A 16,347-nucleotide genomic window follows, 5' to 3' on the forward strand; every position below is an offset into this window, starting at 1 on the left:
TAATCCACTAGGACTAATGCAAAGCGGTGCCCGCGTGCGGATCGCTCTAATGGCCCGATGAGATCCATACCAATTCTCTCGAAGGGGATCTCCATGATTGGTAAAGGGCGCAATGGCGCTTTTGATGTGGCCGGTGGGTTCACCAGTTGACATTCACGGCATGCAGCGCACCATCTGCTAACATCCCCGTGAATGCCCGGCCAAAAGAATCGGGTCATGAGGCGATTTAGAGTGGCCGCTTGACCTAAATGTCCGGCCATGGGATTCGAGTGAGCCGCCTGGAAAAGCATTTCCCGGCGGCTCTTTGGTACTAATAATTGGGTTGTATCTTCCTTTGTTTGAGTGTCTTGGGTCACTCGATACACCCTGTCATTAATAATCTTAAAATACGGATAGGACAGGGGTCGATCAGGCTGGAGGATTCTCCCATCAATGACCTGCACTCTTTCCAGTGCATGTCTCAGCGTGTCGTCACGCGACTGCTCCAGGGGAAAGTCTTTCCACCGGGAAATTCCCGGCCCTGCCCCTGAGTCAGCGCGTGACGTCATCACTTGGGATTCCCCCAGCTGAGCGACCCGCCCCCTATTCGGCGATTTATTTTTCCAAGACACACCCGCGCTTAAGATTTCCAGTAATTTGTTAAAATCAGGCCAATTCGTCCCCAGGATTAGCGGGTGTTTGAGGTGTGGATTAACCGCTACCTCCACATTATGCTTTTTCCCCCTGAATTGAATTTTCATAGCCGTTAGCGGATAGTGTCTTACCTCTCCGTGCACACACCTTACCTGCACCGTGCGGCTCTTATCCAATGCCGAGCGTTGCACCAAGCATTGGTGGATGGAGGTTTGGTTACAGCCTGAATCCACCAAGGCCTGATAGGTATCCCCCTTAATACTCACTGGTATTTGATACAGCCCATTGCGACCGGGGGCGACGGCTGGCGCGTCGGGCAGGCGGATCAATGCCCCCACCTCCATTACGGAGCAGTTCTCTGGGGCATGATCCTCCCCCCCGCAATGCCAACACGCCGGCCCAGACCTTCCCGTTACACCCCCGGGGCCAGCAGGACCAACCGATTGGGCCGGAGAGAGACCTGTCGGGGCCTGAAACCCGCCCATAGTTCGGGCGTCCCCCTCCCGATCCCGATAAGCGCCCCAGCGAGGCGTGAAGCGCTGAGGGTCCGGGCCTGGGGTTCGCCTCCTGGGCGCCGGGATGGGCGGTCCCCGCGATCTGGGCCTGGGAGTGGGAGGAGAGAGAGACAGAGATGGGACAGGGGGAGAGAGAGAGAGAGAGGTTATTTCGCCGACCCTGGACCTCGCTACCAGGTGATCCTCCGCCAGCTGGATGGCCGTGTCCAGATCGTCTGGCCGGTGGCACTGGACCCATTCCGATGTTCGGGAAGGAAGGCGGGCTATGAACTGCTCCAGTACCACGGCATCCACGACCTGGGCGATGGTCCGGTCATCCTGTACCAGCCATCTGCGGCAGGCGTCACGGAGCTGCTGGGCAAATACGAAGGGCTGAAGTATGGCTCGCTTCAGGTGAGCATAGTCCAGGAGATCCTCGGCCGGTAGCTGCTGTGCGGCGGTCTGGGCTTCGCCCGACAGCAGCGGGATGACTCGTACCGGCCAATTGGCCCGCTGCCACCCACACGCTTTAGCCATCTTCTCGAATAAGTCGAGAAAGACTTCCGGGTCATCTGTGGGCCCCATCTTGTGTAGTGTTATGGGAGGGTGGGTGGCTGATGTTACGGCGGGCTGGATCTCCCGGTCCAGCAGACTCCGGACGAGCTCACGGTCCTCGCGCTGGGCCTCCACCAGGACTTTAAATCTCTCTTCCTGCTCAGCCCGGACATCCAGGAGTTCCTGGTGCTGTTCACGGTGGAGGACCGCGAGCGCCTGGATCACTTCCGCAAATGGACTGGTGGACGGAGTGGTCATCTTGGCAGCGAGATCTCTTCTTCTTCCCGGGTTTCGGCACCACTGTTGTACGGTTCTTTGTGAGGGAAGAAGAAGACAGGGTCGGCGTAAGGTAGTAACAATATTTCTTTATTTTTATTTCTTTTCCGGGCATCAACAACAACTCCTCAAGGTGGTTGTTGCTTCGCTCTCTCTCTCTCTCGACTGGTCTCTCTCGCTCCCTTAAGGCGTCTCTCCGACCCAATCACTAGAGAAAACAGGTGTTATTAATTATTTCTGATTGGGCTACTGACCAGCCGCCGGTGTCTCCACTCTCACTCTCCCCCTTTCGGGTGTTCAGCCACGCTCTCCCCACCACAGCACTGTTTGCTGGCTGCCCAGCATCCTCTATTAACAAACTTCAATTAGTACAAAATGCAGCTGCCAGAGTTCTTACCAGGTCTAGAAAATCTGATCACATCACCCCAATTTTATCCTCCTTACTCTGGCTGCCTGTTAAGTTTCATATTGAATTTAAAATATTGCTTCTTACATATAAAGCTTTAAATAATCTAGCTCCTGTTTATCTAACCAATCTTCTGTCTCGCTACAATCCAACTTGCTCTTTAAGGTCTCAAAACTTAGGGCTTCTGGTAGTACCTAGAATAGCAAAGTCAAGTAAAGGAGGTCGAGCCTTTTCATTTATAGCTCCTAAACTCTGGAATAGCCTTCCTGATAACGTCCGAGGCTCAGACACACTCTCCCAATTCAAAACTAGATTAAAGACCTATCTGTTCAGTAAAGCACACACTTAGTGCACCACTTAGCGGGCTTCCACACAGGTTCTGCATCTTGTTGATATACACTATGAACAGCAGCTACGCTAATTATTTTCTTTATTCTCCATTTCCAATTGGGGATACTCTTCCCGAGGCCCTCAGACTATGCAGAGTCACTGATTCAATCCAAGACCAACGATGAGATGATCCCAAGGTTTCCATATCCTGGACCAGGCCGTATCCTGAGCAGCTACTGTGATGGTCATGGAAGAGTGGAGAACATGAGACTGATTCCTGTGACGCTCCAGAGACAGACGAGTCTTCGCTGAGGCCAGCTTCCAGTCTCCGCCACTGAGACTGCAGCTCTGCACAAGACGTTTGGCCAGCGGAGAAATTAAAATGATCGTGCCCAACTGAGCCTGGTTTCTCTCAAGGTTTTTTTTCTTCACTTCCGCCATTAGTGAAGTTTTTTTTTCCTCTCCGCTGTCGCCACTGGCTTGCATGGTTCAGGATCTATAGAGCTGCGCATCGTTGGATTTGCTCTTCAATATTTGGACTCTCAGTAGTGATTATTAAACCACACTGAACTGAGCTAAACTGAACTGAACTTAAACACTACAAATTGAACTACACTGTTCCTATTTACTATGACCTTTTATGTGAAGCTGCTTTGACACAATCTACATTGTATAAGCGCTATACAAATAAAGGTGAATTGAATTGAATTGAATTGAATTGAATTGAATTGAATTTTCCTATCACTCAGTTTTTTTTTTTTCTTCCACCAATTTATTTCCCCACCATTACGTCCCTTCCGGGTCTCCATAATTTTCAGTGTTAAGAATTGTGTAAATTATCAACATTGGTTCGATGTAAGTATTTACAACAATGGGAAGTGATTGAACTATCAAAGTTAATTCATAATTTAATTCAATGCTGAATATTAAACCTCAACCAAAATAATGATTCTGATAGAATTTCAACAGTGAATTAATGCTACTCTGCTATCTATGTAGTTATTGCCTTGATAATAGAAAATATGACCTATAGGCAAGGCATCATGCATGACAGATGCCAAAGTGAGATATGAGCTACATAGGACATATCATGTATGAACATAAAGGGCTTATATGTGGATATGAAGAAGCAATACAGGAGACCTATTTGGCCTGTATATGCACATATATGCACCTCAATTCTGCCTATATGTGGCGTATATACACATATATACAGCACATATGTTATGATATATGTGCATATATACTGCATATAGGTTTCATATCTGCGCATACATCCTCATATAGGTTCTTTCCATGTGGGTTGTTGCTGGTGAATGTACATCAATGGACACATACAACAAACTAACAGTAATATAATTCAAATAGGAACAACTCAACCCAATTTACGTGGAAGTATAATCCATATAATCTAAAATACATCTTTCTTTAATGTTTGCATCCTATTCAGTACCATTTTTCATTAAACCTAGACTGTTAGGCATAGCCTACTGTCAAAACTCCAGGGTGTTTCTGGCTATGGCTACAGACTTTCTAATCATTTTAATTGGCATTTTATTTCTCTTTATATATTCTTTCATTACTTGCTTCTTTAAAAACTATAAATAACATTTCAGACTTATTAGGCAGCAACCTCATGTGTTGCTAGAAACACACAGCCTTACTGCTCATGGCAACAAATGCAAAAATTGGCTTTCCCCAGTTGAGTTATGACAGTGTTAAATATTCTATATAAACCACATGTTAAAAGGCAAGGACCATTAATTGTTTTATCCTAATCATTTCAGGGAGGACATTCCACAGAGCGAGGCAAGATGCTGCAGTTATATTTCTAAAGTAAAATTCAATATAGCTGGATTCTACTTAGCATTAGTAGGAAGGCTTATGTGCAGTTTAAGAAATGATAATGTATGATATGTACATGATTATATGTAATTAATATCTGTTTGTTGTTCTGTTGAAAGAGTTTGTGTACAGTGCTCATGGACAACCTGACATTCACAAACAGCATTCTCCTCGTCGAGGGACTGAAAGTCACACCTCAGTCATCACAACCTGTTTTCATCATGTTTCTCTTGGCTTATGTCTTTGCAATGATAACAAATGCTGGGCTTATATTTCTGATATCAACAGACAAGAATTTGCATGAGCCTATGCATTTTCTGTTCTGTAACTTGCCACTGAATGATATAATTGGGACCACAGTTGTTATGCCACGTTTACTTCAGGACATTTTAAGGGAAACATCTGAACGTTTTATATCATATGTGGAATGTGTTGTTCAAGCTTATTTTGTGCATATATTTACAGCAGCATGTCACTATGTACTGATGATCATGGCCTTTGACAGATATGTAGCTATATGTAATCCTCTGAGATATACAGCTATAATGACCAATAAAATGGTCATTGTACTCTCAGCAATTGCTTGGAGCTTGGCCATTCTTTTGGTGACGATTATGTTAGGCCTCACTATACGTCTGTCACATTGTAGGTATAAAATTGAAAACCCTTTCTGTGACAATGCCTCATTGTTTAAACTGTCCTGTGAAAATGTGTCAATTAATAATGTTTATGGACTTGTTTATACTGTGGTTGTATTCATTATGTCAGCATTATCCATATTTGTAACATATGTCAAAATTGCTACTGTATGTGTAACCAGCAAGAACAAAGCCCTCAACAGCAAAGCCATAAAAACCTGCAGCACTCATTTAGCTGTTTACTTAATCATGTTAATTTCTGGAGTCACTTTTATTTTGCTTCACCGTTTTCCTGAATACTCTGACAACAGGAAACTAGCTAGTATAATGTTCCATGTTGTACCACCAGGATTAAATCCTTTAGTATATGGTTTGCAAAACAAGGAGATTAGACAAAAGGTTGTGAAATTATGGAGTAGAAAGTGAGTCCTTCAGCTGATTATATACTTTTATAACATAGTTAAAAGATTTATTGAATGTTAAAAATTAAACAAATAATATATGGCTGAGAAAACTAGTAATGTAACTGCATTTTGCACCTTTTTTCTGTACTCTTGTTGTTTCAGTATTTGTATGATAATTATTTACATGAAATTTAAATTAATTTAAAATAAGTTGTATACACATAATACATGGGGGAAAATAAATGCCAAAAATATGTTGATTTTGGCTTACCATAAGCAAAACAATCTACTTACAATAAAAATATGAACATTTAAGTAAAAGGTTAAACAGACAGTGCTATCTTTGTTACTTATATGAATAGGGTGCAACAAAATATATTCAGTGGTTGCCAAATCCAATTCTTGGGACCCACCATTCTTCCTCCTTTATTGCTCCCTACCTGGACACTGAGAGTCATGAACTTGCCTATGCCATGACTTGCAGCAACTCCAACAATTACTAGATGTATTTTCACTATTTACATTTACACTAAGGTGAAGTGAGGTGGGAGTACAGTATCACACAAGTCCCAGACTACAGGGTCTTAGGTCATTGATTCTACATGTCCCATCTTTTGGCCTTCTGAGCATGAAGGCGTTCATGAAGTGGTACTACTTAAATTTATGGACAGCAGTGATGTACCATGATTTATCCATGATCTCTTTGGCTTGTGTTAAAACTCCCTTTGTTCTGTGTTCTTTTTGCTATAAGAATATGATGCCTTCAAAATCATGAACACGCTGTGCTAGGGGTGCTCAAAAGCAATCCTGGAGAGGCATATCTTGCATAGTTTAGCTCCAACCACAATCAGACAAATCTGGGCAAGCTAATAAAGCTTACTAGGCTTGCTAAAAACGTCCTGGCAGGTGCAGCCATAGTACAGGTTATATGTGTGAGGTCAATGCATGAATGCTTTATTAAAACAATGCAGTTACACTAGCCTATTGCTCTATTCCTAATCATAACTGCTAGTAAAAACAACAACATAGATTTAGCATCAATTAATAAACAAATGCAAAATTATTGGAGCTAATTATAGGATAGGAACTGAGAACTATTCATATACATATTTGCAAAATATATTTAAGTTAATAAATACATGGTAAGCTGATATTCAAAACCTCTTAGTTGTTTAAAGTGTTTGCAAAACATCCTGGTTACTTCCATAATGGTGTAATAGACATGGTGTCTATTCACTTTAGGAGATTACTAGATGACCAGTCACTCTGTAGAGTAATATAGTGGGCCAATAAATGCCTAAGAGTTGGCAGAGCACAGCTCCCACATGTTATTTTTTCATAGTGAGTATATAGCCAGCACATGCAAGAGAGCAAGCCAGACTTCTCAGAAGAATTGCTAAACACTCAGCTCTCAGATGGAGACCCAGCTGCTGTGGCAACAAAAACACAGTGACTACGTTTACATGGACACCAATAATGCGATTTTAATGTGATTAAGACAATACTCTGATTAAGACTCTACCATGTAAACAGCGATTTTTGATTAATCAGATTAAGGTCATAATCGAACTAAAGAAAAATCGTATTAAGACATGTGGAGTATGCCAATTTTAGTCGCATTATTGAAGTGCGTTGCAGGCATGTAAACACCTCAATCGAACTATTACCTTCATGTAGGGCTTTTTGCCGCGTTTGCGACAGGATAGTCAAACACACACACACGCGGCTGTTTGACACTCTTTGCCCCTACCGAGTCAGTGCAGACCACAAACCCCTGCATCATGAAATGCAGTTTTTTTTCTTCCATTCAGCATGCGGTATGAACTTCCATTAAATCAAGTCTTCCATTCAGCATGCGGTATGAACTTCCATTAAATCAAGTCTTCCAGCAGTTCATAGTTGCATCCAATATCTCGTTTGTCACCTGAGGCATGCCCGAATGAAAGTGAAAGTGCCAAATCACAGTTAAAGTTGACAAATTAATAATGAAACACCCGAAATTACATGAAACTCTGGAGGAAATGCGGACAGCACGGTGACGCAATGACTTTAATCTAATTATGTGTTATAACTGTAAAACGGGATCATGAAAGTAACATTTAAAAAATAACTCATGTAAACCTTAATCTTAATATTCTCTTAATTAGATTAAGGCAAATAATTTGATTATTGGTGTCCATGTAAATGTAGTCAATGTCTCTGTTTCCTTCATCATGGAATGTGGGTTACGGACAAAACCAGGATGTTTCCCTCCAAAGTGGTGTCTACACACTTTGGGGGAGTGTAAGCAAAATGCCACAGCAGCTGTGCCCATTGCACAATTGGTGAAAAGTTTACCAAGCAATGCGTGAGTGCACAAGCATCACCAAGTGTGAAACTTTCCAGTGTCATAGCCCTTGAATATGGGAATAATTTAGATATTTTTAGGTGGTCTTACATTATCTTTTACCTAGGTAACTGTAGACTAGAGACTTTAGAAATACAACAGTAGATTGAGAAAGTGTGCCAGTCACGAAGAGTAGGGATGTTGTGGAGGCCACCTGCTACCCACTGGGGAGACCTGATGACAATATAAGCAGATGGGCTAGCCTTATCCAGGGGGAGTGCTACATATAATGAACTGGTTAGTGGGTAGGGAAGACATGGTTACACCTGAGAAGGGGGAATGCTCTGTGGCTGACTGACCCATATGGGATCACCAGTGCGAATCATGCATAGCTGGCCCCGATCCTCAGCAAGCTGGTAGACCAAGCGGGCATACCAGACATTCAATTCACCTTTATTTGTATAGCGCTTATACAATGTAGATTGTGTCAAAGCAGCTTCACATAAAAGGTCACAGTAAATAGGAACAGTGTAGTTCAGTTTGTAGTGTTTAAGTTCAGAACATTACATTCAGTACATTGCACCTGGCCAAGCACCTGGCTCCTCTACCAAGTCTCTAAGGTTCACCAGATAGGGAACTCAATGAACAGAGCAGAATAAGTGCAGTCACATCAAATCACAGAGCTCGAACTGCAATGAAAGGGCTGGTTCTGTCTCCACCCCAGGCAGCGCTTGTAGGTTCACTACATGTTCTCAAGGGCGTGGTAGGAACATGCCTTGGACAAATAGCTGGGCCTGGGTCTCAGGAAAATGTGAGAAGGCTGGCCCGAATATTTGACTCTCTTTATCAATACCAATGAGACCAAAGAGAGCATTAGAAGGGGGTTGGAATTAACCACTTCACACATTTGAGGAACCGGATAATGAGGTTATGTTTTTTTCAGTAGGCTGCCACCTGCCAAGTCTTAAAGAGCAGAGATGGCAGCAACGTAAAACCTTTAGTGTGGAGGGTGACAGCCTCTGCTCCAGCATATCCTGAAGAAAGGATAATATAACCACACAGCAAATAGATTCCACTTCAGGGCAGGCATGCCTCATAGAGAGTGCTCTAGCCTCGTGAGTGATGGTGTTGACCACCGATGCCAGTAGGTCACCGTGCTGTACCGTGCCAAGTTTTCCGTGCTCCATCTAGAAACCACCCATAGGTGGGTTCCAGAAACCCGCACGGGTGCCAGAGGAACTGGTTCCTCAGGGGAATTCATGAAGCAGGGATTGTCCCAAGGAGTGTAAGTTCAGAAACTCAGGTCCCGTTGGGCCATGGAGGCACAACATGCAATACCTGCTCCTCATCCTCCCTGACATTGCACAGGGTCTGTGTGAGCAGGCTCGCTGGGGAAAATGCAATTGCACAAGCCCTGGGGCCAGCTGAGAGCCAGCCCATTCATGCTGAGGGGCAGGGAAAAAAGCAACTGGCAACAGACAGACTCGCAAGAAGCAAACAGGATGATCTGTGATTTTCTTAAGCATGCCCCTATCAGCTGGACCATGCCAGTCTCCATTCTCCAAAGAGCATGAGCACGGTTGAGCACGGTTGAGCTCACCCAGGATATGAACGGCACACAGTAATTTTCAGCCATGTGACTCCAGAGGAGCAGATGACGAGTGAGCTGAGACAAGCGGCGGGAGAGCATACCACCCATATATTTGATATATACACTACCATAGCCGTGCAGTCCATCCTAACCAGAACGTGTTTCCATAGAAAGCAGTAAAAAGCAAGAAACACTGGCAACAGCTCCAGGCAATTGATATGACAATGCAACTGAGATCTGTTCCATGAACCTGCAGCTGCACGCTCGATATACACAGCCACCCAATTCATACTGGAAGCATTTGTCAGAGTGATAACATGACTGGGCCCTTGTTTTAAGGGCACTGAGGCACGTAGAAGGCAAGGTCCTTCCAGGGACTGAATGTGTGACGACACAGCGGAGTGATAACCACCCAGTGCATGCCCGCATACCATGCCCCTCTGAGGACCCAACCATGAAGCCAGTGCTGAAGTGGTCTCATATGAAAAATTTGAGCGGCATGATAGCGGCTGCAAACATCAAATGCCCCAGGAGTCTCTGAAAAAAATTTAATTGAGACCACTGTTTTCCTGCCGAACTGTATCAGACAGGACAGCACCAACCCAGTGTGCTCTTGGTAAGGCACTCCATTATGGAGACAACAGTCCAGGCTCCATCCCAAGATAAGAGATGCTCTGCCCAAGGTCAAGGTGTCAGAGCACCAGGTACCTGTGCATAATCAACTGATTCAAACACCACAAAAACAAGCCAATTAATGGACAAAAATGCAGATGCCCGCAAATCCTCTGTGAGTTTCACACAGAAACAAGGAAAGCATAAAGGGAAGGCCATATTTGAACAGTTGAATCGCATAGCCAAGTCTGACCACTACAAAAGGCTGGGTAGCACCAATCGTGTTGTGAACATTACAATGCGTTTTCCTTGCCTTGCCTTCCATGTTTGAACCTTGCTTTGTTTTTGTTTGTTTATTCTTGTCTGCTGCCTGCCTTTTGACCATCTGCTTGTTTATTTGACTACGACTCTGGATTGCCTGTATACATCTGTTTGCTCCTGTGTTGACTGTTGGTTGCCTGACCATTCCATTTAATAAACCTGCATTTGGATCCACACCCCTGTTGTCAGTGTCCACTTCACATTACAACTATAGTGTTTTTGAACCACATCTTAGGAAAGTGCTCAAATTTATTTGTTGTGGTACTTTTACTACATATAGTTTACTGTAAAAAAAGGTTAAATATACTATAGTCATTACTAATGATACTACATTATGTAGCATAATTCAATAATGAAGAGTTGTAAATTCTGTATTTACAATATAACTTAGTTTTCTAAATATTTCCCTTTACTATAAATAACTATAGTATTATAAATGTGTAACACCTAGTTTTTTAGTTTTGATTTTACTGAAATTATAAGCAAATCTACAGACTTTTTAACATAGCCGACACTCTTCTAACCACTGTAGTTGCCCCGATTTGGTCATTGAAGAGAGTGGAGATTACATCCATTCTCGTCTTTATACACAGTTTTGCATTCCCATCTGAAAATGCCTTGTTTTTCTTAAAAAAAGGAATGTGTAGCTCTAAATTAGGCTTCCGTTGCTTTTGGGGGGTTAATCGCAATTAATCACCATTAAAAGACTGAAACTTGTAATTTGGGCTATTCAAATGTAAAATTAATGTACACTCAAGACAAAGAAACTAATTAAATTCAAAATATTATTGATTTCGTTTCACTTGTAACACAGATTTCTTCAAGTAAGCAAGATACCTGCAATAAACCATCAAGATCCTCAGCCTATTGGCTTGAAAGCCATATTTATTACAGAAATAAAAACACAGGCATGTAAATGCCCTTCAAATTTCAAATCAATGCCAATAAAAAAACAAAAATGATTTCTGTGCTGGATTCTAAGTGGACTGCAAAACATTTCAAAATACATGCATTGCAAATATGGTAATTGGAAAATAATAATAATAATAATAATAATAATGATAATAATAATAATAATAATAATAATAAAGTAATGAATATAAACAATTGTACTCATTGAAAAGTTGTATTGCTGAGAGTTGAGAACATTAATTATAAAGTAGAAACCGTTTTGCTTAGTCCTCCGTTACATTCAGGCAGTTGCTAAGACAGTCCAGTCTGTTGACATTATCAGGGGACAATGTGGCCCTTTTCTTTTGAATGATGTGACCTGAGAGTGAGAACAATCTCTCACAAATAGGGTTGGGTACCGAAACCCCTATGTTTCCGGTATTTGATGTTAGGCATTTGTTCTAGTTGCTAGGAAACACACACACACACACACACACACACACACACAACAGTACAGCGCACCCGGTGATCGCATCCCTTCAGATTCATCAACACGCATGATTGCGTTCATTAAATTTGCTTAAACTAAGCGTTCTAAAGTATGGCTATGTTTCACAAGCAAGGATTCTGACACTGCAATGTGAAGCAGATGCTTTACAAAAGTTGCGTGTAAGGGAGAAACACGTCAAACTTAATGACACATTTGAGGGCTCATGGAATCTCCTTAAATGCAGAGGAATGCACTGTCTGTGATAGGTTGCGACATCATCTGGAACTTTCACTGAGTACCTTTATATGGACACAAATACTCAGATTTTAATATGATTAAGACAATACTCTGATTAAGAGTCTACCGTGTAAACAGCAATTTTTGATTACCTTAAAGTATCACAGACACCCGAGTCATGAAATGCGAAGGTTTTTTCTTTCCATTCAGCATGCGGTATCAAATTCCATTAAAACAACACTCTTCCAGCAGTCCTTACTTCATATTCTCATCCAATAATTGTCATGGGGCAAGAACAATATGTTGCAGAATGAGAGTGAAACTGCCTAACTGCAGTTAAACCCAAAATTACATGAAGCTTTGGAGGAATTGCTGAATAGCTTGGTAATGCGACAATAATTGTTTTATACTGAAACTTTCCCTCTAAAAGTCTTTCCTTGGTCTTATCCATATTTCTTTGCACGTTAAACACACGTCGACCACAACAGGAAAAAAAACTGCGACTAAGTTAATTGCGTAAAAAAAATTTTTACGCATTAAATATTTCAAATTAATCGCATGCGTTAACTTAATGGCATTTTCAAATTTACACAAATGCAAGTGTGATTTAAAAAGAATAGCTACAAAAAATATTAGTAATGTGATGATCGCAGGCAATGTGTTGGTGACCCCTGTAGAGTAACTAATAGCTTAGCCCACTGCAGTTTCGAAGTAGCTTACCCAACACTGGCTGGTGTAGTGACAGTATCATGTTTGAAATATGAACAACTAGAAGAAAAATCAAAAATATAATCCAAAACCTTCTCCCTATACCTAAAGGTTTTCTGATTTATTTGCAGCTTGATATGTGTAACGGAGGCCAGCAAGTAAGTGCTGTGCAGGTAAACCTTACTCCTCTGACCTCTAAAGGTGCTCTAGCGACAGATGCCAAAGGCCATGGTCTTTAGCCTCCTTGGTAGAGCACCCAACTTCCATGCGGAAGGTTGCCGGTTTGATACCAGCTCGGAGCAAGTTGGGTGATGTAGGACCGGCGGGGTCACATAAGCATATCATCAAAAGCTAGTTTTGCAGATTTGCATAGCATTTTAATAGGACTTATATTTGATTTTTTGTGTGTCCTGCTTTTGCTGCTGTAAAATTTTGAAGGAAAGGAATCTGGCAAAATTGTAAAAACATATATATTTCATTATTAGTGGACTGCCGGTTTTGCTACAATAATAAAAAAAATTAAAGCTGCAAGCAGCGATGAAAGGGACCTCGCACCCGGGCTCACCGCCGCCCGGTGGCCGTAGGATGACAGAGAACAGCAAATAATTTAGGCCAATACATCACAGATTTATGCCAAACTTGCTCCCGTCAGCAGGTGGCGCTATGACTTTGATTCAATATTTTTATGAAGATGTCTTCAGGAGTGGAATTTTATCAACCATGTGAATTTTCAAGCAGATCGGACTTTGTTTGGCTGAGTTATAAGTAATTTCCTATTGCCAGCAGGTGGCGCTATGACTGTGACTCAATATTGGCATGTAGTTGTCTTAAGGAGTGGATTTTAATCAACCATGTGAAGTTTCAGGCAGATCGAACATTGTGTGGCTGAGTTATAAATCAAACTACATTCTGTCAGCAGGTGGCGCTATGACTGACTCAATATTGGTATGTAGATGTCTTCAGGAGAGGATTTTAATCAACCATGTGAAGTTTCAGGCACATCGGACATTGTGTGGTTGAGTTATAGATAATTTTACTGTTGCCAGCAGGTGGCGCTATGACTGTGACTCAATATTGGTATGTAGATGTCTTCAGGAGAGGATTTTAATCAACCATGTGAAGTTTTTAGGCAGATCGAACATTGTGTGGTTGAGTTATAGATAATTTTACTGTTGCCAGCAGGTGGCGCTATGACTGTGACTCAATATTGGCATGTAGATGTCTTCAGGAGAGCAATCTTATCAACCATGTGAAGTTTTAGGCAGATCGGACTTTGTTTGGTTGAGTTATAGATAATTTTACTGTTGCCAGCAGGTGGCGCTATGACTGTGACTCAATATTGGTATGTAGATGTCTTCAGGAGAGGATTTTAATTAACCATGTGAAGTTTCAGGCAGATCGAACATTGTGTGGTTGAGTTATAGGCAATTTTACTGTTGCCAGCAGGTGGCGCTATAACTGTAACTGGATATTGGCATGTAAACGTGTTCAGGTCAGGACTCTTATCAAATGTGTGAATTTTGAGGCAGATCGGATAATGCATGCCTGAGTTATAACAACTTCCTGTTTCGTGGCGAATCGTCAAAGTTTGCGAGCCAATCGACGAAAACTCTAGTTCGTTAAAATACAACGCCTGGAAATGGCAAAAACGCCACTTTTTCGCCGCAGGAAGCTAAAAATATCCTACTTCCTGTTGGGTTTGAGATTTCGCTCCAAGAGACTTTTTCGTAGGTTTTGGCATGTTTGAGGTGTGTGCCAATTTTCGTGCATGTGCGTGATTCGTAGCTCGGAAGCCTGTCCATTTCCTTTTTCTAGGTGGCGCTGTCGAGTCATTTTGCCACGCTCACTTCCGAAACCTATGACAGACGTAAATTTTCACCACTTCTGGTGCTTGTGCAAATTTTCGTGAGTTTTCGGGCATGTTTAGACCCTCAAAATTGCAATTCATTCCGGAGAAGAATAATAATAAGAAACGGAGCAATTCCAATAGGGCCTTGCACCGTTTGGTGCTCGGTCCCTAAAAACAATCAGTAAGCTTACTGCTCATAGCAACAATTGCTATACTGTGTTTTCCCCAGTGTGGTGATGACTGTGTTACAGAATTCCATATAAACCAGACATTAAAACATCGGATCATTATACAGAGGACTTTATGAAGTGTTTGGCAAGTGGCTGTTATTACATTTATAACATGGAACTGAATAGTTATAGAGTTGGGTGCTAATTTCCATTATATGTAGAGACCAACTTTGTAAACTGTATATGTTAAGCAATATACTGTTTTTCTTTTCTATATTTTTTACATCATTCCACTTTACATGCCTAGGTTCAGTAATAATGAGTGAATCAGTGATAATGTATGATGATATGTAGATGATAACATGTAAATAACAACTTTGCAATTCTTTTTACAGCAAGCTCCTGTGTACTGTGCTTATGGACAATCTGACATTCACAAACAGCATTCTCCTTGTGGAGGGACTGAAAGTCACACCTCAGTCATCACAAACTGTTTTCATCATGTTTCTCTTGGCTTATGTCTTTGCAATGGTATCAAACATAGGACTAATATTTCTAATTTCAACAGAAAAGAAACTGCACGATCCTATGCATTTTTTGTTCTGTAACTTGCCACTGAATGATATAATGGGGACCACTGTCATAATGCCACGTTTACTTCAGGATATTTTAACTGATGCCTCAGAGCGTTACATATCTTATGCGGAATGTGCTATTCAAGCTTATTTTGTGCATGTATTTACAGCAGCATGTCACTATGTACTGATGATCATGGCCTTTGACAGATATGTGGCTATATGTAATCCTCTGAGATATACAGCAATAATGACCAATAAAATGGTTATTGCACTCTCAGCACTTGCTTGGAGCTTGGCCATTCTTTTTGTGACAATTATGGTAGGACTTTCTTTGCGCCTGTCTCGTTGTAGGTATAAAATTGAAAATCCTTTCTGTGACAATGCCTCATTGTTTAAGCTGTCCTGTGAAAATGTGTCTATTAATAATGTTTTTGGACTCGTTTATACTGTGATTGTACTCAGTCTGTCAGCATTATTTATATTTGTAACATATGTCAAAATTGCTACTGTATGTGTTACCAGCAAGAACAAAGCACTCAACAGCAAAGCGATAAAAACTTGCAGCACTCATTTAGCTGTTTACTTAATTATGTTTATTACTGGAGCCGTTTTTATTTTCCTTCATCGTTTTCCTGAATACTCTGACAACAGGAAACTAGCTAGTATAATGTTTCACATTGTACCACCAGGACTGAATCCCTTGGTATATGGTTTGCAAACCAAAGAGATTAGACAAAAGGTTGTGAAACTCTGGTGTAGAAAGAAGTGATAACATAGTAACATAGTTAAAAACACTGTATTTTAGAAATGTGAAATTTTACACAAATATTTACCTAAGATAAACTGTAGCACTACAACAGTACAAAGTTTGCTCTGTACTCGTGTTATTTTCAGTATTTATCAGATATTTTTTGTGTGGGAGTTGTTTACGTCAAATATAAACTAATTAAAAATAAGTTGTATACACATATTACCTGGAAAAGAGAAAATAAA

At 41.5% G+C, this 16,347-nt stretch overlaps 2 protein-coding genes across 2 annotated transcripts; both read left to right on the plus strand.

Annotated features, from left to right (window-relative positions):
* The first annotated feature begins 4,676 nt into the window (after positions 1-4,676).
* LOC130214764 (olfactory receptor 146-like) lies at positions 4,677-5,603 on the plus strand. The gene has a single exon (XM_056446579.1). The coding sequence runs from the start codon at positions 4,677-4,679 to the stop codon at positions 5,601-5,603; it is 927 nt and encodes a 308-aa protein (XP_056302554.1).
* Positions 5,604-15,193: 9,590 nt separating this feature from the next.
* On the plus strand, positions 15,194-16,123 carry LOC130214754 (olfactory receptor 52E8-like). Its single transcript, XM_056446568.1, has one exon. It carries the CDS (start codon positions 15,194-15,196, stop codon positions 16,121-16,123), a length of 930 nt encoding a protein of 309 aa, XP_056302543.1.
* Positions 16,124-16,347: the final 224 nt, after the last annotated feature.

Source organism: Danio aesculapii, chromosome 21 (genome assembly GCF_903798145.1).
Source record: "Danio aesculapii chromosome 21, fDanAes4.1, whole genome shotgun sequence".
Lineage (NCBI taxonomy): Eukaryota > Metazoa > Chordata > Actinopteri > Cypriniformes > Danionidae > Danio > Danio aesculapii.